This window comes from Epinephelus moara, chromosome 3, assembly GCF_006386435.1.
Source record: "Epinephelus moara isolate mb chromosome 3, YSFRI_EMoa_1.0, whole genome shotgun sequence".
NCBI classification, from domain to species: Eukaryota; Metazoa; Chordata; class Actinopteri; order Perciformes; family Serranidae; genus Epinephelus; species Epinephelus moara.
Genome location: NC_065508.1, coordinates 41,575,049 through 41,598,921, shown reverse-complemented (window position 1 = coordinate 41,598,921; position 23,873 = coordinate 41,575,049). Strand labels below are relative to the sequence as shown.

Genomic DNA, 23,873 nt, shown 5'->3' with positions numbered 1-23,873 from the left:
TTATCCACACAGATTTTTGATTTATCGAAAATTGAGCCTACAGTGCATCAAAATGTTTGACTGTAAACGGTATTGTAAACATATACTTGCAAATTCTTGCTGAATACATTTTCAATGTTCATTAAAAAAATGACAAAATTTTGGAGTCATGGTAGATGATGTTTGGAAAATATCAGAATTTTATCTCAAAAACTGAATTTTTTACAGCATTTTGAATTTTGCTCTCATGCGAACAATTGGAGTCAATGCAAAAATGGCATTTTTAAACATCGGTTTTTCATTATGGAGCCAATAAATCATTGTTAAAAACAAATTACCAACATCTCCATGCTGTCTAGATGCAATTTGTGTATTTTCGGATTTTTTTCTTAATAACTGAATTTTTGACAGCCGTTTGAAATCTGCCTTTACACACTAACAGCTGCTGTCTTGCACACAGGTGACTGGCTTAGTCAATTTGTGAAGCTACATGTGACGTTTCCATTTGCCAATTAGCTCAGTGAGATAGAGGATGGTTCTTGGTGTTGAAGATTGTGAGTTCAAGTCTCAGTTTGTGCAACATTTCCATATGAGAAATCTACTCAAACTTTTCATAAAGGTCCAGTCCCATGCCAGATGTCCTCAACTGGAAACACAAGACAATAGTCCTGATGGTGGCGCTACAGCAAGCCTCTAAATTTCAAAACTTTGAAAATTCATAACAAATCAACCATATGTGCTACAGCTTTGGAACTTTCACTTTGAAATTTGCTTTTCTATAGCATGGATGGCTACTGTCTGGCACCCTGATGCTTGACTTAGTCAATTTGTGAAGCCACCCATGAACTGTCACTTGCCAATTAGCTCAGTGAGATAGAAGACGGACCTCAGTCTCAGAAGTTGTGAGTTCAAGCCTCAGCTAAGGCAGAACGGACATTCTACTGTGAAAGTCCTATGTTCAGGCATCATGCTATGTGGATTAGTGACTACTAAGGTTAAAATAATTACGATCCAGGCAGTTTCGCAGAGAGACAAATACTCTTTATCAACACTTTCCCCTGTTACCCCTTGTCTCTTTTTCCTGTTTATTTGGCTTAGCTATCAATCAATATGCAGAGTCTATCCAATAGCTACTTTTACATTTTAAAAAATGTTTTCATCTTTGTCACCATGGATAATGTTTAGCTTTAAGCTAGATCAGGCCAGTTTGTTCATAATTGCTAGCAGTTAATGTTATTCTTACTTTCTTGTTCTTGAGTTTTTTCTTTCCTTTGTCTATTATGAGTCTGATCACTTCAGCATCATCCACAACTTGAAGGTCATGCCATAATTATATGATGTAACTTCTATGTTGTGATATGCTTTGTTTTAGTGTGTGTGTTGCTCAGAATTGCCTAATTTTGCCTAAAATTGCCCGGCCCTGACCATTGCTGCGCAGCAGCTATAATTCTAATTCTTATGCTAATTATGACAAAAATTCACACAAATGTCCAATAGGATAAAATGATGAAGTGATGACATTTATATCAAAAGGTCAATGGTCAGCTTGACTGTGACATCATAATATTCTGCAAAAACACTTTTTTGGCCATTACTCAATGTCATATCTCAGGATTAGAAGGGGAGACATTTGATTAGATACTGGTGACGCTCATTTTGGGTGTCCACCTTTAAACTGTGCTGACTGTGTAGATCTTTTGTGCTGTTGGGGGGAAGACGTGTATGAAGCATCCGTATTTTCACAGACATGGATGTAAACTGTAAGAGAAACTTGACTGGTGCATGGAGGTATACAACCGCGGGACAGTAATTCTAGTTTGCTTTGTTATTCAGAGCCAGAAGGCAAACACTACCCCCTGGTGTTGGAGTAGTCACACAGTTCCATGCCTGGTGGCACATCTTTACAGGCCTTGGATCCTACCTGCACATACTTCTCAGGTAAGCTGCCATTTCAGGAGACAGCCACAGTGATTTTGTTGTGGTGAGACATGTTTATTTGCATTGAAATCTTATTTATATCTTCTTCTAGCCTGCAGATCAGGTCAACCTACCTCAAGTACAGACCAAATGTAAAGGTATGTCTAGCAGCAGAGATGGGGGACTCGAGTAACATGACTTGACTCGAGTCAGACTTAAGTCGCAAATATGATGATTTGAGACTTGCTTGACTAACGTTGATAAAAGACTCGACTTGACATTGACTTTGTATTCTTGACTTGAGACTTGACTTTGACTTGAGACAGATGACTCGAAAGGACTTGGCTTTAATTCAATGTTAAAGGCACGCTAAGTACCGTTGGGCTTCACTTCTGTTTACATTCAACAATGTTATCAAACACAACAGAGCTAGCTCGCCCCTCGTCCTCCGTGACTCTGTCATGAACGAGCGATAGCTGCTAGTTAGTTTACACACCTGTTCAAGGGATAGTGCAACCAACATGAAAATTCACCCATTATCTACTCACCCTCATGCCGATGGAGGATCAGGTGAAGTTTTAGAGTCCTCACAACACTTGCGGAGATCCAAAGGGAGAGGAGGTAGCAACAAAACTCCACCTAATGGAGGCTTGCGGTGCCCCAGATTCAAACATCCAAAAACAAATAACTGAAACCACAAAATATCTCCATACTGCTCGTCCGTAGTGATCCATGTGTCCTGAAGCCCTGACATAAAAAGTTGTCTGGAAAAACGTCATTTGAACTCTGTTTTTAGCCTCATTCAGAGCTCTACGCATTTTACTTGCGTTTGTGACTAAAAATAGTTCTGTGCAAGCAGAATCCTGCCAGTTGTGGGTTGAACAGGGGTCATAGACAGGAATATGGCAGAGCACTATGGCCACCACAAGATAACGGTTTACTGGCCACCGAGAAGCCTGGCTCCAGGTCCAATAATTTCCTCTTTGTTGGTGTCATGACTGCCCAGAAATACCCGAACAGCCGAGCCGTGGCGGCACACAGGTATGTGACATGGAGAGGAGAGGAGAAAGGAGCCGTTCACATTTCTCTCATTGTGGCAGGTAACGGTCCACAAACCTCACCGCACTGAAGGGACTGTTCTTAACCTATCAGAGGAGGAGGGTGGCTGGTTGATTTTTATTTAATTTATTTATTTTATTTTGCTCCTGCCTCTAGCCACAAATATTTTTCCTTGAGCTTTTCGAAGTGACTGGTGGAAAATGCATGACCCTTCACCATGAATTAGATTTTTAAAATTTAGCTGAGTTCATCTGATGAACTCAGCTAAGCGTGCCAGGTGACCCAACTACAAAAGCCAGTGGACTAAAGACATCCTTTGTGTCAGTAGGCCCAATCTAGCTGTGTGTGTGTGTGTGTGTGTGTGTTGGGCCCTTACCATACACATGATGGAGGAGAGGGTGGCTCTAGAGGAGCCTTTGTATTTTCTTGTTTTCCTATTAAATGTGTTATTTAAAATTTTCACTGCGCTCCTAAATTTCTTTCTGTGCTCCTAAATTTTTTCACTAGGAGCAGAAGGTTAGCGTAGAGCCCTATTTGAACTCTGTTTGTTTGAACTTCTAACTGCCTCTCTGGGCACCGCGTTCACGTGTGCGCGCTTGCGCAAGGCCGTGAGACATGGGCTCCGCGTTCATGTGTGTGTGCTTGCTTTCGCCGGTGTCGCGCTGGCTGGTTGGTGCAGCCTGGACCCAAATGTTTTTGTTGCCACTTGCGGAGCCTGGGCTGCCTACAGAGACCGGACTTTTTCACAGCATAGTCAGAGGACATGTAGCTACCGGATCGTGAGGAGATGTTTGCTGTATGTGACATATGACTTGACTTGTGACTTGCTTGACCTGAGCCTTGTGACTTGCTTGACCTGAGCAATGACTCGACTTGACTTGCTTGACTTATAGCAGGGACTTGACATGCTTGATTCTCACCACAACTAACTTGGTACTTGCTTGAGACTTGAATGTAAAGACTTGAGACTTGCTTGTGACTTGCACATGTGTGACTTTCCCCCATGACTGTCTAGCAGTGATGTGTGTGAAGTACTTGTCTTGTGTCCCTAACACATTACAATCTAAAATGATGCAGTAATCTCACTATTGATATGTCTGAGGGATGCACCCCATTATTTTTCTTCATAATGCTACATTGTGAACAACAAATTTGTGTTGAAATAATAGAAATGGTGGCATCATGTGACTTTTCTTACTTTAAAATTATTTCTAATGTCGCAGAAATCAGTGAAAGTGAATCTCTCTCACCGGTCTCTGAAGCTGTGCTGCAGCGGTGTCTGCGCTATGGTGAGAAGGTCCCCAGTAGGGGGGTAAATCAACAGTTTCATCACGATACGATATTAGATCGATTTTTTGGACAATGGTACAATATTTTTCAATATTACAAAATATGCCACAATATGATTTCAATACGATTCAGGGGTCTGCGATCGATATTAGGTGATATTAGATGCCCATTTAACACAGTCTGTTACAGAAGACGCTGTCACCCATTTCTTTATTACTTTTGGCCATAAAACACATAAACATAAAAAATAAGAACAGTAAAGTTCACTTTAAACTGACTCCACAGACACAAATAAAAAGGCAAATGGAATAAGTCAACCATCAGGGCTTTCTGTCAGAGAGACCATTCTGGAAGAAATATTTTAATTTTAACCCAAACCATCATCTTTTTCATAAAACGTCAGGAATATGCGGCTTAAAGCCCTGAAGGAAAACTCCAGTCATAAATCACAGATTAACAACAAGATCATTCAACAAAAGTATAACATTCAGCTCAGTAATAACTGTCAGGGTTCATGGACAAAACAATTGTTTTTTGCTAATCACCTATCATTAGCTTAAGCATGTTTACATTGCATAAATTAGCCTAGCGGCTAGCGGACATTTTTCTTCTTCTCATAGCTTAACAAATTCTCACCGTTGGTTTAAGTCACTGCATCTTCAGACAGCCTGCATGCACAGTTTTTCAGCCGAACATTGTTAAAACTAGGGGAGACCCTGAATAGTCGATGAGTCGGTGATTCGATTCAGAGAAGTCTGATTAGACTGCCAGTCTCGCCATCGAATCATCGCAAAATGTGGTTATGAAACAAGACCGTACCATTCTGACTTTTTCATGATATTTAGCCTATTTTGATAAAAACATCAGCCTAATTTCTGTTAACAAAAAACTGAAAATGACGAGTGCGTTTCTAGATAACGAAGAAGAGATAAAGAGTTTTCTTGAATCTCTGAATCTTCCTACAATCACACAAGAACAAAATAAAGTCCTGACTGCGGATATTACTGAAATAGAAGTCAAGGCAGCAATATCAAGACTCAAACCACCTAAGAGTCCAGGCTCACATCCGAATGGTATAAGTCTTTCAAGGAACAGTTAATTCCAAAATTATGCCAGATATGTAATGGAGCACTCAAAAAGGGAAAGATTCCCCTCTCATGGAAGCAAGCTATAATCTCAGTAATACCAAAGGAAGGCAAAGATACATTAGATTGTAAACAATTTCGACCCATCTCAGTGTTAAATTTAGATTATAACATTTTTATGTCAATGTTGGCTAGGAGAATTGGAAAAACTCTTGCCATCTCTTATCCATTTGGACCAGACTGGATTTATCCATGAGAGACAGACCCAAGACAGCTTGAGGAGGATGCTACATATTATGTGGCATATCCAGCAGAACAGGACACAAGCTATGTTAATGGGATTGGATGCAGAGAAGGCGTTTGACTCAGTAAGATGGACTTTTTTGTATAAGGTGTTAGATAAATTTGGTTTTCATCATACTCTTATCGAGGCTTTCAAAGCTGTATAATAATCCAACAGCAAGAATTAAAGTAAATGGCAGCCTCTCAATTTTTTTTTTTTTTTGGAGCGTTCTTGTAGACAAGGTTGCCCCTGTTCTCCACTTCTCTTTGCCCTCTTTATAGAACCTCTTAGTTAATATATCAGGCAAAACAAGCAGATCAAGGGTATAAATAAAGCGGGACAGGAACACAAAATATCTCTCTTCGCGGATGACTTGTTAATTTTTTTTCAATGAAGAAAGACAACACGCACTCTCAAAAATTAAGAAAAAAGTCTGGAGGAGCTCTGCAACAGAACAACAGTATAAACAAGAAAAAGCCAGCAACACTCGGTGTCCTTCGTTGGCAACTTTTAATACCTCACTGGTACAGACCGTTAAATACACAGACCAGTATTGACAAGTGTCTTCCTCAGTGTGTGAAAAGAAAAGCTTTTCTTCTTCTTTCTAATTTTGCTGGCTTTTTCTTGTTTATAGTGTTAATTTTTTTTATCACAACCATCCACATCTCTACCAACTTTTTTTTTTTTAATTTATTAATAAACAAACAGACAAATCAGATATACAGGCAAGTTAACAAACAGACAAAACAAACACAAAGCAAACAAAACAACAGTAATATAAAACATCAAATATAAAAGAGGGAGGAAGGGAATAGGACAAAATTATATTCATGACAGAATGAGAGAGAAAAAATGAAAAACTTATTAGTGAAGTGTTAGGCTGTATGCATGTGAAGAGAGTGATGTGAGTATGTGTGTGTGTGTGTGTGTGTGTGCGTGTGTGAGCATATATAGAGTAGTTATGTTTTGTATTATGTATTATCTATTTATGTTAGAAATAATGGAATCAGTGTAGGTTCATGTACCAAAGATGCTATGGATTGTGTAGTGCTGTGAAAAGGGAGTCAGGTATCTATAGAGGTCAATTTGTTGATAAATGAGGACCAAATTTTGTTGAAATGTGGTATGTTGTGATTAACTGATGCAGACATTTTTTCAATTAAAATTTGATCTATTAATAAGTTCTTCCAGTGGGTTATGTTCAGTTGATTTCTTGTTTTCCAGTTTAGGAGGAATGTTTTCTTGGCGACAGCTAGGGCTGTGAACAGTGTCGTTTTTTTTTGTTTTTTTTTTAAAGATATTTTTGGGGGCTTTTTAGCCTTTAATGTATAGGACAGACAAGCGTGAAGGGGGGAGAGAGAGAGGGAGCGACATGCAGCAAAGGGCCACAGGCTGGAGTCGAACCTGGGCCGCTGCGGCAACAGCCTTGTACAGGGTGCGCCTGCTCTACCACTAAGCCACCGGCACCCCAGTGAACAGTGTAGTTTTGATATGATTATTTAGTTGTAGAGTTGACATGTCTCCTAAGATCCAGAGTTGGGGGGATAGAGGGATGCGGCAGCCCGTTGTGACTTGAACCCAAGATTGGCTAACTGATGTGCAATACCAGAAAGCGTGTATATAGTTGGTGGTGGTGTTTTGTGTGCAATGAGTGCATTGGTCTGATGTACTGAATCACATTTTATGGAACCTTTCTCCTGTATAATGTGTCCTGTGGTTAATCTTGAATTGAATGAGCTGTAGATTTGGGATTTTACAATGAGTGAAGTTATTTTTGCAGATTTGGTGGCAGAAGTCTGAGTTGGGAGAGATGGAGAGATCCTGTTCCCACTTTGAAACTGGGAGAGAAATAGAAGTGTCGGTATTGATTAGAAATGTATATATCTTTGTGAGTAATTTGTTAGAGCCAAAAATCTTTACAAAATTGTCTATGATAGTGGTTTGATCCTGAGTACTGATTGTATTGTTTTGGGAGAATGGTCGGCTTAAGCTGTAAATACTGGAGATATTGACTATTACTGATGCTGAATGTCTGGATTAATTGTTGAAAATTGATAATTTTAGATTCCTGAATTATATGGTGGAGATGTGTGATACCTTTATCTTTCCATTATGTGAAGTTTAATGGTTTCCTATTTATTGTAAAATCTGGGTTTTTCCATAATGGTGAATGAATGGATGGTGCAACTGTAGAGCTTTTAATGCAAAAGATTTTCCACCAAGCTGTCAGAGCTGAGGCTATGGAAATACTTTAAAAACAGGTGTGATATTTAATTGTTTGACTGATTAATGGGAGATCTGAAAGATTTATAGTGTTACATAGTGCCTGCTCAGTTTCTTACCAGTGTGAATCAAAATCTGAAGGGGTGAGCCATTGTTTTAAGTATTTTAACTGACTTGACAGATGATAAAATTCAAAGTTTGGTGCTTCTAATCCTCCCTGAGTTTTGGGTTTCTGTAATGTTTTAAGCTTTATACGAGGTGTTTTATTTTTCCAGTAAAACTGTGATATTGCTGTATTAAGAGAATTGAGCCAGGGTAGATTTGGAAGGGTAGGGATCATAGCAAAATAAATAATAAATTTTTGGGAGGACTGACATTTTTATTGTTGAAATTCTTTCTAAAAGTAAAATGGGTAGTTTTGTCCAACAATTGAGGTCATTTTGTATTGATTTGAGTAATGGTGTGTAGTTTAGATTGAACAGCTCTGACAGCTTGGGGGATATGTGAATTCCTAAATATTTAATATTTCCTATGGGGAGATGAAACTGTGAGGTTATGGTTGCCACATCCCTCTGGTCCATGCAGAGAGGTAGAACAGTGGATTTTGACAAGTTGATAGAGTAGTTGGAGAGAGATGAGAATGATTTAATAACTGAGATACATTTTTGTAATGATGAAAAGGGATCTTGGAGGAGGATCAAAACATCATCAGCATAGAGGATTGTTTTGTGTTCTGTGGATAATGATCTAATACCTTTGATGTTATTATCTTGTCGTATGCTGGCTGCAAGTGGTTCTAAAAAAATTGCAAAGAGTGATGGAGAGAGTGGACATCCCTGTCTGGTGCCGTTATGAAGTTTAAATTGTTGTGAGTTTAGACCATTAGTTATGATGGTTGCTGTTGGTGAGGTGTATAGTGCCTTAATCCAGTCGATAAATGACTCTCCAAACCCAAATTTCTGTAATGTTGCAAATAAGAAACACTAATTTACTCTGTCAAATGCCTTTTGTGCATCTAATGAGATGATTATGGTTTCAGATTTCCTATTGTTTGAAAGCTGCATTAAGTTGAACAATTTTTGAGTGTTATGGGATGACTGCCTTCCTTTGATAAAACCAGTTTGATCAGGGTGTATAATGGAGGGAATTACTTTTTCCAGTTCTGTTTGTTAGTGCCTTGCAGATATGTTCACAAGTCTTTTTTTGCAAGTCCAAGTCAAGTCTCAAGTCTTTGGTCACGAGTCCAAGTCAAGTCTCAAGTCTATGTGGGGTGAGACTTGGTCAAGTCTCAAGTCTTTGGTCACGAGTCCAAGTCAAGTCTCAATTCTCTAAAAAATAAAAGTCTCATGTCTCTTCTGGTTGTAATGAGCCTTCTATCGTCTGCTGCTATCCAGTCTGCTATGAATACTGCACAGCTATATCTAAGACATTCAAAGCATTTACTGTATTATTATCACTCCTTTATCTATTAGCATACAGTATCAGTACTGATTAGTTGTTTGTTATATGATCACTTTAAACAGGCTATTGCAATGCAATATGAAGAAAAAACACAATGAAAGCTTTCCTTTAAAGGAAACTGTATTCTTTCAACATGAACATACAGTTACAGTATATCTTGCCCACTATTGTGCAGGCTCAGTGGGACCATAATAAGAACAAACATAGAAAATGTTACACCTCACCCAGTCAAAGACGTTGTAATTAACATCCTTCCAATTAGTGCAAAACATCACACTGTGCAAACAACTTGTAAGCAAAACACTTAAAAGTACTTTAAACATTTGTATGTTATTTCTGTGCCATTTCCAACTAAAAATTTGTTAACAAAAAAAGCAAAACTATTGCTGCAATATCATCTGAAATATACTGTAAGTCTATAAACTGGTGATATTAAAACATGACCTGTTCCAAAAGAGATATCTACCATTTGTGAAAATTGGCACCTTTCTTTGTATGACAAAAATGATTCCTTGCATAAAAGTAAAACTCAAGGAACAAAATATGGAATATCACTGGAGTTATTGGCTATCTTGACTCCTTTACTAACAAAACAGTAACCTTTTTGTGGAAACAATCACCTGTGTTGTTTTGCCAAGAACAAAATATGTAACAATAACAAACCTGCAATAAGATCAGAATGGTTTACCTTATTCTTCTCTCAATACACTGGGTATGGGCCACAAAACATTAACAAGCTTGTAGTTGTCCTCCAGTGGCCTACTGTAAGACCTAGAAAAAGGTTATGCAACAGAATGGTTACATTTCAAAAAGATCAAGCTGGACAGTGTCCTTGCACTAAGCCTGGCTTGGTGAGGGCGCATTATAATGCCTCCGTGACTGAATACCCTTTCCACTGGTACACTGGTGGCAGGAACAGCGAGCACTCTCATAGCCACAAGATAGAGCCTTGGGAAGACCTTAAATGCCTTTTCCAGAAACCTAGGCAGTCTGCTTCTTCTTCATCAGAGCACACCTGGATGTAGCGAATGAGCTCAGCCTTGACAGATGATACATGGTCATCCTTCTTGTTGCGTGGAGTTTTAGCAGGTGGCTCATTCTTATCATCCTCTCCACTACTGCTCTCAGCAAGTATGGTGACTTTCCGAGCCTCAGCCAAGACAAGGTCTGAAAAAGTTACACAAAAATCATGGTTAGTTACAATATTATGACGTTGACAGTGGTGATGGTTAAGTCTAAATGAGATTTTACTGATGTTATTGAAAGCGAGAAAATATTTTGAGTGCCTGAAAAGTTGGGAGGAGAAGGAAATGTATACAATGTATTGAATTAAGTATTAATTTGGTGCCTGAAAACTTCAAGCCATGAATGATGCATAATGTGATGATAATGTGTTTGGAAATGGTGTGCATTCACCTACCTATTATCATCTCCTTCACCTCACTCTTGACTTCATCTGGTGCAAGGACATCTTGCTCTAGCCAAAAGAAGCAGAATGATGGGTCTAGTAGTGCAGACATCATGTAGACCATATCTCCAATTGGAAGATCTCCTGCGGGTTGAACTGAGTCATCCATTCTGACATTTGCAAAGATCCCCCGGAAACGGCGTTGCAGTGACTTCTGGAGAGCTTTCACAAAACCGGCCAGATGCCGAGTTGTATTCAGCATACTGTTGAGGTGGCTGTTGAGTGAGAGAACGCAAGGCAGAGCCGCACTTAGAGTCACCACTTTCTCCCCTTGTGTGAGGTCTGTTGCATGAGAAATGGGGCCAAAATTTCCACAAGCTCTTTCAGCTGACTCCATTCTCTTGCTTAGAAGCACAGGCCTTTATGTCCTTGGGCTTCCAGAAGAGTATTTAGGCTTTGAGGATCCAGGTCAGTGATTGCCTCCACAAGGCGGAGAGTTGTATTCCATCGTGTTGATACAGCAAAGGGGATGCTTCGATTGGCTCCATACTCTGCAGAATTTTGTCACTTTTGCCATTGCACTGTTCAGAGTCTTTGTGTCCTTCAGTCCATCTCGCACAATAAGCTGTAATGAATGCGCAAAGCACTGTAGTCGCTGTTGACAGCAGCTGCTCTGGATAGATTCCACATCGTCCTGGAAATTCTCACTTATATCCTCCCATAAGTTGCTGTTTTCCAGGTCGTCTTCACCATCTTCACTCTCAGTTGTTGCAGAGGGGAAACAAACTGTGAAGGCTTTCCTCATATTTGCTGCATTGTCACAAATAATGTCATCTAATTTGTGTTTTATATTGAAGTTGTCACATATCTCCTCAAATTTCTCACTTATTCTTTCTCCAGTGTGTGACCCTGTGAATCGTTCACAACTTAAGAGAACTGTCTGCAGGCTTGGGCTGTTTTTCTCTATTTCCATGAAGTGGGCTTTTACCCCTAAAAAGCCACGCATGCTTCGGTCAGTCCAGATATCAACAGTCACAGACACATTGTCTGTCTTTTCTAGTTTGGATTTGATCTTGGACTCTTTGTCTGCTGCTAGCTCGTCTGGTTACGGTGCTTCGACTTACTGGGCAGTATCTCTTCTCTACCACTGACATGAAATTCTTGAAGCTAGGCTTGTCAATCAAAGACAGAGGCAGATTGCATGAAATGATGAGATCCTGTATTATGGATTCAGTAATGGCCTTCTGTCTGGGATGGCCCTGGCTGTATATCTGCACACCTTTTGCCTGAGTCAAGAACGCATCAAGGCTGCTCTGTCCCTCTCCACTGGCCAGTTTTTTCACTTTGTTGAATTCAGAAAACCTGTAGATGAACAACATGGAAAGTCTACTATAAATTAACACATTCCTCTATCCTCTCTCTCAAACCCAGTGTAATGGTAACCTGATAAACCTGTAACATTAACGTTACGTGGTCAACAATAAACCTGTAACCTGCCTGTAAGCCGACAGTATAACTATGTATTTTTCTACGTTTAACGTTAGCTAGTAGATGGTGGCAGCGGAACGTAGATGATTAACATTACCGACCTTTTTTTACGTCACGTCAACACCACTCAATGCAAACAAGTGTGACAAGCAAACTAACATTCACTCATCTTTTCAAATATTTAGTTCCAAAGCTAGTAGCAAGCTAGGTTAACGTTACATAGCTGATGCTGAGCTAAACATGTTTGCTAACCGTCCATATGCGCTAATGTGACTGACCTCTCCAGGTGAGTTTACAGGTGCCTGATAAAATTTGATGTCGTTGATCCAGCATCCTTAATTTTGATACTGCAGACTTTGCAGTCTGCGCTTCTTTTGTTGGTGCCGTCTTGTTTGAAGTTCTTATAACCAAACGTAATTACAAAGGGTACGGCAGCAGCTACAGGTGTGCCGGTCGCCATAGTGTTACCGTCATCTNGTTTGAAGTTCTTATAACCAAACGTAATTACAAAGGGTACGGCAGCAGCTACAGGTGTGCCGGTCGCCATAGTGTTACCGTCATCTGAGGTACTCGTGCGTGAGGCGCGCACCCGCGTAATATGGTTACTATGGTTACCATGACAAAAAGGAAGGAAACTCGTCAGACGTTTCAAAGTTTCCTCAATGTTAATACGCCAAAAATAGAAAATATAATGATTGTTCACGAGTCCCAAAACACGAGTCCGAGTCGAGTCTGAAGTCTTTTGAGCACAAGTTCTCTGTGTGTGAGACTTAAGTGCGACTCGAGCCCGAGTCGCAAACTTGAGTCCCCATCTTTGGTGCCTTGCTTATGATTTTTATGTCTGTGTTGATTAGAGAGAGAGGACGATAACTAGCTAGATGAGTGGGGTCTTTATCAGGTTTTAAAAGTAAGGTGATTAAGGCTGTATTCATGGTAGGAGGTATTCTTTTATTTTTGCGGAATTCATCAATCATTCTGAAAAAAAGAGGTGAAATGGTGGACCAGAAATGTTTGTAGAACTCAGCAGGGAAGCCATCGGGACCGGGGGCCTTACTGTTTTGCATTTTACTGAATGTGTTGTGAAATTCATCTGAGGTTAATGGCTGTTCGAGTGACTTAGTTTGTTCTGGTGTTAATTGGGGTAGATTGATATTACTCAAGAATTTATGTATATCATGAGTACTTGGGTTGTGAGAGAGTGTGAATAAATCTTGATAATAATTCTTAAATATATTGTTGATGTCTTTTGGGTCATGGTGTGGCTTCCCTGCTGAGTCCTTAATTACTGTTATAATTTTTCTATCCTTATTTTGTTTAACCAGATTTGCCAGATACGCCGTTTATCTATTACTGTGTTGAGATGTGTTAAGTCTTAGGGCTCTAGTTTCCCGGCGCAGCGCAGAGTGGTGCAGGGTGGCGAACCCCGCTCAGAGCTAGTTTCGAGCAGTGCAACCCAAGGCGCGCTCAGTTTGGTAGTTTGGCAGACCGAGGTGCGCTGAGATGGGTCTGGCGGCGCAGCAGGGGGAGGTGTCGACAGATCCAGCTTGGCGCAGTGACAGTTTTGTGCCAAAAGGCTTCGCCGAAGGTGCGCTAAAAGCTCGCCAGCTGAAACCAGGTCTACTGTCAGCGCAGGCGGAGCGCAGGCGGTGTAAGCCGAAGTTTGGCTGACCGGCTGACAGTGTGCACACGTCACCAAAACCTCACAGGCAGGTTTCCAGAATATCAGGCACATTAACAATGGAATAAATACCCAAAAAACACTATTCAATGCAACTATCTGCAATCAGCACATAAATGTATCTCTATATCGACTGTCCCGTCACATCTGATGTCAGATCAAAGGGGATTGGCACCGTTTGGCACATGTAATGGAAACCCAACCTGATTTGATTAACACAGCTGCAAACTACTGAGTTCACATCCCTCTCAGCCAACCACAAACAGCCACAGCAACAGTATATATTCAGCATCTGTCATCTTAGAAAAGTCAAAAGAAAAGAAACAGAGTGAGACTGCGAAAGAGAAAGAGAGAGCGCACGCGCGCACGGGAGAAACCCAACATTGATTTACGATTGTGGTGACCTCCTCCCAGGCTACCTTTGCATCATCAGCCCAAGGAGGTCTGCAGTTCCGTATATTCGGACACTGCGAGCTTGGACCTCCTGGACCAAAACATCAGTTTCCTCCTGGGAGAAGTTTGGCCGCCTGACGCTGCTGCTCTCCTCTGCCATGGCGAATTGAGTAAACTCTCATTACGCCTTCGCGCGGAGCATTTAAGGGCGAGGAGAGGGGCTCATTTGATTGGTGTGATGTGTGTAAAACCCACTCCACGCCTTCTCTCCTCCCTCTTTCCGACTTGCGCAGGTAGGAGGGACGGAGGTGGGAAAGAGGAGTAGCTGCGCCAGGTGCACGGCGTGCCAAACTTGCAAAATCCACCTGGTCACACCCAGTTGGCGAAGCGCAGGTGCGCTGCGCCCCCGCCTCGCCTGGTCTGCGAAACTAGAGCCCTTAGTCTTTCAATTAGAAATTTAAGTTTATGCAGTTCCATTTTGTACTTCTGTAGTTCATAGTAGATGTTTTCAGTAGGATTAGTTGCATGGATGTTTTCAAGTTCTTTAATTTCCTTTTCTATTTCGATTTGCAATGCTGTATCTTTTCGTTTTTTGTAAGATGAGTATGAAATTATTTTGCCCCTTAAAACAGCTTTTCCAGTTTGCCAGAGTAAAGTTGCAGAGGTGTCTAGAGAGTCATTTATTTCCAAAAAGGATGTCCACTCTCTCTTAAAATTCCTGGTCTTCTAGTAGTGACTACCAACTTTAATGTCGTCGATGGATATGTTTGGTCAATTATCAGACTATAAGATAAATATCCAGAAAACCCAGGCTAGGACTTTTAATTTTAACCCACCAGATGATTTGGTTACTAAATACAGCTTGAGTTGTAACAAGAAATCAATGAAGTATCTGGGAATTAATCTTACCCAAGACATTACAAAATTATTTGAAGCCAACTATATTCCTCTCAACCTTAAAATTAAGTCTGACATCTCCAAATGGAATCACTTACCTTTTCTCAGTCTAACCTCAAGGATTGAATCTGTCAAAATGGTGATTTTGCCACGCCTGTTGTATCTCTTCCTATCACTGCCAATTGAAATAAGTGATCGACAGTTCATTGAATGGCAGAAATTAGTTTCTCAATATTTCTGGATGGGTAAAAAAACAAGAATAAATATATATATATATATATATATATATATATGTATACTATATATATAGTAATGCAATTATCAAAAGACAAAGGGGGGATGGCACTGCCATATTTAAAAGATTACTACTATGCGGCTCAAATAAGATCCTTGGTGTATCTCTGTGACCCGCAGTTCAGGGCCAGGTGTAAGGAAATAGAAGAGGGAGGATCTGTGGGTCCACCTATACAGGCAGCAATGGCAGACAAAAAACTTGTAGACAGTCTTACAAATAAAAATAACCCCAGGATAAAAACAACACTAAAAACCTGGCACAAAGTAGTTAGGAAATACAATTTAAAGGGTGCAGAAAATGTATTACGTTGGTGTACATATGACATAGATTTTATTCCAAATAGGACAGACAGTATATTTAAAATATGGATGGAAAAGGGCCTTACAGCTTACTGCTGCTTCATACACAATGGGTCTGTGAAAAGTTTTGACGATCTCAAAAGGGAATATGGTTTAGAGAAGCAAGATTTTTTCAGATACCTTCAAGTAAGGCATCGATTAAATACAATTTTGACAGAGGACTTGAGAAGTGATATCCTGAAGGTCTTTGTTTCATCTTACAAATCTGGGAGTGTAAAGAGACTAATGTCTAGATTACACAAAAGTTTCCAATACTCCTCAAAATCGAACACCCTGCATATTAAATGTAGATGGGAAAGGGAGGGAGATCTGGTCATACCTGAGGATGAATGGGAAAACATTTGTAAATTACAATGGAAAACCACAACTTCACACAGCTGGCGGGAGTTTGGATGGAAAAACATTATGAGATTCTTTATAACACCTGCTCAGAAGAGACATCAAGGTAGTGGAACAAATTGTTGGAGGATGTGTGGTTCGGATACAGCCAACCATTATCATTTATTTTGGGATTGTCCGAAACTTTTGTCTTACTGGCATGACATTCATGATTGGGGCGGCAGTAGCTCAGTCCATATGGACTTGGGTTGGGGACCGGAGGGTTGCCTGTCCGGACCAAAATATGGAGCGTGGACTGGTAGCTGGAGAGGTGCCAGTTCACCTCCTGGGCACTGCCGAGGTGCCCCTGAGCAAGGCACCGAACTCCCCAACCGCTCGGAGCGCCTGTCATGGGCAGCCCACTATGACATCTCTCCACTTAGTGCAGAGTATAGGTCCAGTTTGTGCGTGTGTGTTCGGACCTGTGTGTAATTGACAAACAGAGTAAAAAAATTAATTTCCCCTCGGGGATTAATAAAGTATATATATTAAAAAAAAATTGTCTGGAATACATATTTCAAATTACTATACAATTTGATGTCAGCTCAATGTATTTTGGTACCATGGCATTGCATACTCAATCAATAGCAGACAAATATCTAATGAAGATATTATTGATTGGAGTGAAGAAAGCTGTAACAAGGAAGTGGCTACAACCCAACGCACCGACACTGGAAGACTGGCAAAGAACTGTTCATGAAATCTACATCATGGAGAGACTGACGTTCGCTTTAAAACTACAATCGGAGAAATTTAAGAGATGGTGGTCAAAATGGATCAGATATATAAGATCACGGAGACCTGAACTGCTTTAAGTACCTTTATTACATGGCTAGACTATTAACTATTGGGACAACTGAAAATTGCTGTCAGAAGATCTTGATGGAAAAATGAGGAAGTGTGACATCCGTTGTTCAAATGTTCCTATTTTACACATTATAAAATGAAAGGGAGAGTAATAGATGGGAGAATATATTTTAGTGCAATTGTGCAAGTGCAATTTTTTTGTTTTGTGTATGTTTAATTGTGCTGAAATGATTTTGTATGTTTGTGTGTATGTTTCTCCTTTGCTGCATGTCATCCCCTCTCTCTCCCCCTTTCATACTTACCTGTCCTGTGCATTAAAGGCAAAAATGCAAAAAAACCCAAAAAAAATCCTTAAAAAAAACCCAAAAAAAACCAACAACATATACACTCTGTGTGTTTTTTTCTAAATATAGTTTTCAGACTTGGGATTTTTTTCCAGATACATTTCCAACATACATAAATATAACCATAATTATAACAATATGCCATTAGACCAAAACCAAATTGTCAAAAACCACAAATTTTATTTGGGGCCAAATCAGTTTTTCTTGGACCCACTAAAATGACGAGCTGTGGGTCCTGGGGACTCACTACATCATTTCATCAATATCACTGCGCTAGCCCTTAGCCTTTGTATATATTGCAGCTTTTATTTTATTATTATTTTTTTTAAAGACATTTTTTGGTAGTTTTTGCCTTTAATTGATAGGACAGCTACGTGTGAAGGGGGTAGAGAGAAGGAATGACATGTAGCAAAAGGCCAAAGGCTGGAGTCAAACCTGCGCCGCTTCGGCAACAGCCTTGTTCATGGGGCGCCTGCTCTATCCACTAAGCCACCGACGACCCATATAGCAGCTTTTATTTAATTGCATTAATTTATTATTGGGTTCATCTATTCATTTAATTATTTGTCCTGTCTCATGCCAACTAGTTTCTTTGTGGAGTTTGGCCCACGTTGCACATTGAACCTCAGAAGACAAGTTGAAATGAAATGGAAGGGGATCAACTGAAGAATGATGACTGCCATATCCAGACACCTTCGGCACAGGGACCTGCCAGTACCAGCTGCTGAGAACTCCACACAGCTAGGGGACAGGTAGACCCCAAGGTACCACCCCAGGGACCCTTTGCTTCTGCTGGGATTTTTTTTCCATAAATCATTATTTGTTAGAATTGGGTTGTGATCTTATTCAGGTGTAATAAATTCATTTGCTTATTCATTTTCAATGCAAACATTTCGTGTGATCTGCTGCAGTGGTAAATGTTGAGGGGAGTTTTGGTGTTATCTTAATTAGGGTTTGGGAAAAGGGAAAACAGTGTAATTCAAAATTTACATCAGAATATTTTTTTTGTTATGATTCTTCTTCTGTAGGTATTCAAATCTCTTCCTGAACTAAAATACAACTAAGATTCTTATTTATGTGTAGTTTTACAAGTTGCCGAGGGAGCTCTACTTATGACATAGTGTTGTCATATCCCATTTCAAGGAGTATTGTCTTGTTTTTGGGACAGAAACTGCCAACTTGAAAGGGAAAGTGATACTGTGATATTGTGGCTCAGCTGTCTTGACCAGGAGATCCTCCTTCATTTCCTTGGCCACAGGCTTCATTTTTACTTGAAATTTTCCTATCAAAACATGCCAAGACTGGAATGAAAATTCCTTTGTTTTTTCCTTTGCCAAAGTTGTTCTGGGATTTAAAACAGTCATGTAATGTGAGAGACATGTTAAAGCCTTTCCTTGTTGTCTTCAAGAAAGAGATGCAATTCTCATGGTTTTGTTATACATCATCATACGGAATTTTAATTTTGTTTAGGACAGGGTTCCACATCTTTTTTCAGGCATATAAAGTAAGTTGAACCACTTTCTACAGCTCGAGCTTCTGTGGACAGAGAAACACTTTCACATTCTTTAAAGTGATACTGCACACAAATTTGTGCTCTGTGAAGGACTAAAATATTACAGCCACCCCTCAAGCCCACAGGGGTTGAGTACTGGGTTGTATAAGACTCACAATGAGCCTCCCTCGGTGTGTGTTGTGTTAAGAAACCTGTTTGTTGGGGTGTGACTAACATCTGCATGGTCTGATCAAATACTGTAAATGTGCAGAAACGTCAGTAGAAATGCATCAGCTGAATGAAGCCAGCTAGAAAGACAACCTGTTTAAGAGGAAGATTTCCTATTTCTAATTGTTAATATTCAATCAAAGGACCAAGCAAATAAATGGGACATGTCTGAATGATTGCATCTTCATGAGCTGCAGGAAATGGGCTACCAGACACAGCCATTTCTGATAAGACTTTCTGCCTCCTGCCTTCATTACATCAAATCTCTTCAAGACTTGCTGTTCTGTGAGAAAAAAGAAATGGAAGTGAAGGTCCTTCCCTTCTTGTCAGAAAAGTACTTCATTAAAGACGTGTTGACATTGTTTTATCTACAGGTAGTGAAGACTTAAACATATCCAACAATACTACTACATTTAATGTATTACACTCTTATTTATTAGTCCTTTTCTGGTCTATTTATTCACATCATTGCATCCAGGTGAAGAGTCCAGCGGCACACATGCACACTGATGGGGAATATCTTTGTAAAACAGTTTATGATCCAACCACTAGGTGGCATACTTTTCCAGCTTATTTCAGACATTGTCAAACATTCCATTGTACATGGAGGAACTACTGTAAACCCACTGTAGAACTCTTTGAATCTTTGACTCAGTTTTCATGTACTGCATCTGTGGTGTGAAATGAAGGGCTTTGCATTTAACATGTTTATTTTGCTGCTGTGAAATCATGGATATGTAATTGAAACAATAGAACCTGGAGCTTGAAGTTGGAAGATGCACAACATCTTTGTTGTATGGAGATATTTGTATTTGTGTGGCCTCCTAAACTGCTGTGTGCTGGGATATCTCCAGACAACATGATTCATTCATATTCTATTATGCTTACATGCTATGTAACTAACCCTTATATGTTTGGGTATAACAATGTGAACCCAGTGTTACAAACATTCATAAGCACAATGTATGAAAGATAACTATTGTCCAAATGTCTGTGTGGAATCTTTAATGTACATTACTGTCTTGAAATGGCTGCTCATCAGTAAAGGTGAGCAGTTGTCAAAGAGGGTGCCTTATTGTAGTAGTCCAAGTGATCCAAGTTGCCTTGATGTGCATGATAAACAAACCATTTAACTGTCCCTTGTGTGCCCGTCCTCTGGTTCCAAGCAGTTTTGCCATCAGGACAAACACTATCGGCTTTAAATGCAAAGTCGCTACCTGATTCTTTGGCCTCTTATTCATTTCATGTGTCCAACGTTTTAGTTACAGGTTGTTCTAATGATGTTAACTGTAGCTGTAAGTGAAAAAAATGTACGTGTTGAGGCCAGAGGAGCAAACTCTGCTCTTCTGGCCTCTATCATCAAGTCTATCAAACGCTGTGATTTTTGTTGAACTTCATGTGCCAGTCTTTACTGATGCCCTGCATAGTCAAATAAAAGCAAATGTGTCAGACAGTTTGATTACCTAAGGACTTTTTCTTAGCCTCTCACTTGGAAAGTGCCATAGCACACATGTATGCAATTTAAATATATCAAAAAGGCTGCAGTGTCAGTAACATAGACTTAAAAATAATGGACGTAGCTGATGTGATGTTACCGATTTATTTGTGGATTCCTGTTTTGAAGCCTGGAGTTTGGCTTTTCAGCTGTCACCATCTTGGATTTTGTAACCATATTTGGGCGAGAGGCTAGCTCTATGGAGGAGTGAGGGGTGGTGAGAACACCATCAGCAGACAGCCTGTCACTCAGAGTGGCCTGCCCTTAATTATGCATACCTTTAAGCCTCAATAAAATGTAAATAAAAGTTCAAACCTGTATAAATGTCATGAAAGTTGAAATTAGATATAGACTGGGCGAAGGCCCTATTGAAACTGAAGGAATTATTATTATTATTATTATTATTAGGGCCCGAGCACCTAGTGGTGCAAGGACCCTATTAAAATGCAAGGATTTATTATTATTATTATTATTAGGGCCCGAGCACTGACCAAAGGCCGGGCGAAGGCTCTATTGAAACTGAAGGAATTATTATTATTAGGGCCCGAGCACCTAGTGGTGCGAGGACCCTATTGAAATGTAAGGATTTTTTATCATTATTATTATTAAACTTAAGGAATTATTAGGGCCCGAGCGACGACGAAGTCGTCCGCGGAGGACCCTATTGAAATCAGGCTGTTTATTAGGGCCCGAGTGACGACGAAGTCGTCCGCGTAGGACCCTATTGTAATCGCACTGTTTATTAGGGCCCGAGCGATGACGAAGTCGTCCGTGAGGACCCTATTGTAATCGCGCTGTTTATTATTATTATTATTAGGGCCCGAGCAACGACAAAGTCGTCCGCGTAGGACCCTATTGTAATCGCGCTGTTTATTAGGGCCCGAGCGATGACGAAGTCGTCCGTGAGGACCCTATTGTAATCGCGCTGTTTATTATTATTATTATTATTATTATTGTTTATTATTAGGGCCCGAACGATGACGAAGTCGTCCGTGAGGACCCTATTGTAATTGCGCTGTTTATTATTATTATTAGGGCCCGAGCGACGACGAAGTCGTCCATGAGGACCCTATTGTAATCGCACTGTTTATTATTAGTATTATTATTATTATTTATTATAAGGGCCCGAACAACAACAAAGTCATCCGTGAGGACCCTATTGTAATCGCGGTGTTTATTAGGGCCCGAACGACGACGAAGTCGTCCGTGAGAACCCTATTGTAATCGCGCTGTTTATTAGGGCCCGAGCGACGACGAAGTTGTCCGCATAGGACCCTACTGTAATCGCGCTCTTTATTATTATTATTATTATTAGGGCCCGAGCGACGACAAAGTCATCCGTGAGGACCCTATTGTAATCGCGCTGTTTATTAGGGCCCGAGCGATGATGATATTGTTAGGGCCCAAGTGACAACGAAGTCGTCCGTGAGGACCCTATTGTAATCGCGCTGTTTATTAGGGCCCGAGCGATGACGAAGTCGTCCGTGAGGACCCTATTGTAATCGCACTGTTTATTATTATAAGGGCCCAAGCGACGACGAAGTCGTCCGTGAGGACCCTATTGTAATCGCACTGTTTATTATTATTATTATTATTGTTATTAATTATTAGGGCCCAAACGACGACGAAGTCGTCCGTGAGGAGCCTATTGTAATCGCGGTGTTTATTAGGGCCCGAGCGATGATGAAGCCGTCCGTGAGAACCCTATTGTAATCGCGCTGTTTATTAGGGCCCGAGCGACGAGTATATTCGATTTTTTTGGGCGGTTGCACATGGTCGGCGTGTAATGCCAAAATAGCCCCCCCTACAAATTTTCAAAATACCCTCCCCATTGGGGTTAGTTTGTCGCAGGCAAACGAAATTTGGTACACACATGTATCATACCGAGATGCACAAAAAAGTCTCTTAACGTCATAGTAAAATCCCAACAGGAAGTCGGCCATTTTGTTTTGAATTTTTTTATTATGGCGATTTCCACAACTTACATTTGAACGAACTTGTCCTAGGGCTTTTGCCTGATCAACTTCAGATTGGCAACAGATCATCCAGAGACCATGCTGATCAAAAGTTGTGCTCTGCATGTCTGTAGGTCAAAGGGCGTGGCTGCTAGGGTGTGACAAATTTTGGTGACGATTCATTTTCTCGCCATCGAATTTCGAACGGCTCTCACATCCACATACTTGATCATAGCAGCTTCAAACTTGCTGGACATGATTATGGCTCCGCCCCGAACGCCCCGATATGTAAATATCCTACCTTACTCATAGCGCCCCCCTGGTGGTAACAGGAAGTGATCAGTTTTTACTTTAACATGTACTGATACCACAAACTTGACCGCATCAACTTCATTCCACTTCTAATGCCTGCAGAACAAGTTGGTGAAGCTACCTTATGAACGCTGTGAAGCTACGTCTAATGGTGTCCCTGTGGCGGCATGGCGACTATCGATCCCTCGCCACTAAATACGTTTAGCATTTTGATGGCTTCAGCGACCTCATCTCCTCATGAAAATTGATACACAGGCCAAGAATAGCGAGCTCTTGCATCTGATAGGGGCGTCGCCCATGGGGGGGACAAAATGCCTCTATAGCGCCCCCTTGAAATTTTCAAGAACACCTCCCCATAGGGATTTTTTTGGAGTTGGAACATGAAAATTGGTGCACATGTGTATGTTGTCCAGACGCACATAAATGTCTCTGGCACCAATGGTCTACTCCAAACAGGAAGTCGGCCATTTCGATTTTGACTTGTCATTTTGGCGTGATTTCCACATCCTAGGGATTTCATCCAATCGACTTCATATTTTTTACAGATCATCCAGAGACCATGCTGATCAAAACTTGTGCTCTGCATGTCTGTAGGTCAAAAGGCGTGGCTGCTATGGTGCTGCCATTTTTGATCCATTGCCATGCATATTCAAGCAGCTCTCTCTCCCACATAATTCATCCAAACCGCTTCAAAAAATTTCTGTACATGATAAGAGCCCCGCCCTCAATGCCTCCATATGCTCGTAGGCAATCTTGCTCATGGCACCCCCTTGTGGAAACAGGAAATGCCATCTTTTACACTGACAAACACCAGCCTCAAACTCCTGACCTGATCAACTACATTTTGTGGAAACATGACAATCAAGTTGATGAATCTCCACAGTGACACACGTGTCCTGTCATGTTTCAGGCTGCCGCAGCGGCGGTGTAAGCTTTTCATCCTTCGCCACGGAACATCAACTTGGTATAAATCCTTCATGCATTGTCCGATTTGCTCGAAATTTCACGTGTGATCAATCAATCAATCAATCAAACTTTATTTGTATA

At 40.5% G+C, this 23,873-nt stretch overlaps 2 protein-coding genes across 6 annotated transcripts in view; both read left to right on the top strand.

Annotated features, from left to right (window-relative positions):
• Positions 1-23,873, top strand: part of acer3 (alkaline ceramidase 3) — a 123,732-nt gene that overhangs the window by 39,217 nt on the left and 60,642 nt on the right. For 4 of the 5 annotated variants that reach the window (XR_007569359.1, XR_007569358.1, XR_007569354.1 and 1 more), the window contains 3 exons: positions 1,813-1,917; positions 2,009-2,054; positions 17,932-18,108. Coding sequence is in view for 1 of the 5 variants with exons in the window: in XM_050036243.1 (XP_049892200.1) it covers positions 1,813-1,917; positions 2,009-2,054; positions 17,932-17,985 (205 nt within the window). In the remaining 4 variants the exon portion in view is untranslated. Of the gene's footprint in view, positions 1-1,812; positions 1,918-2,008; positions 2,055-17,931; positions 20,517-23,873 lie in introns of those variants that run through there. The other variant, XM_050036243.1, reaches the window with a different exon arrangement.
• Positions 4,609-17,924, top strand: LOC126384694 (uncharacterized). Its single transcript, XM_050035909.1, has 2 exons — positions 4,609-12,637; positions 12,725-17,924. Exon 2 carries the CDS (start codon positions 15,453-15,455, stop codon positions 16,623-16,625), a length of 1,173 nt encoding a protein of 390 aa, XP_049891866.1. The 5' UTR covers positions 4,609-12,637; positions 12,725-15,452; the 3' UTR covers positions 16,626-17,924.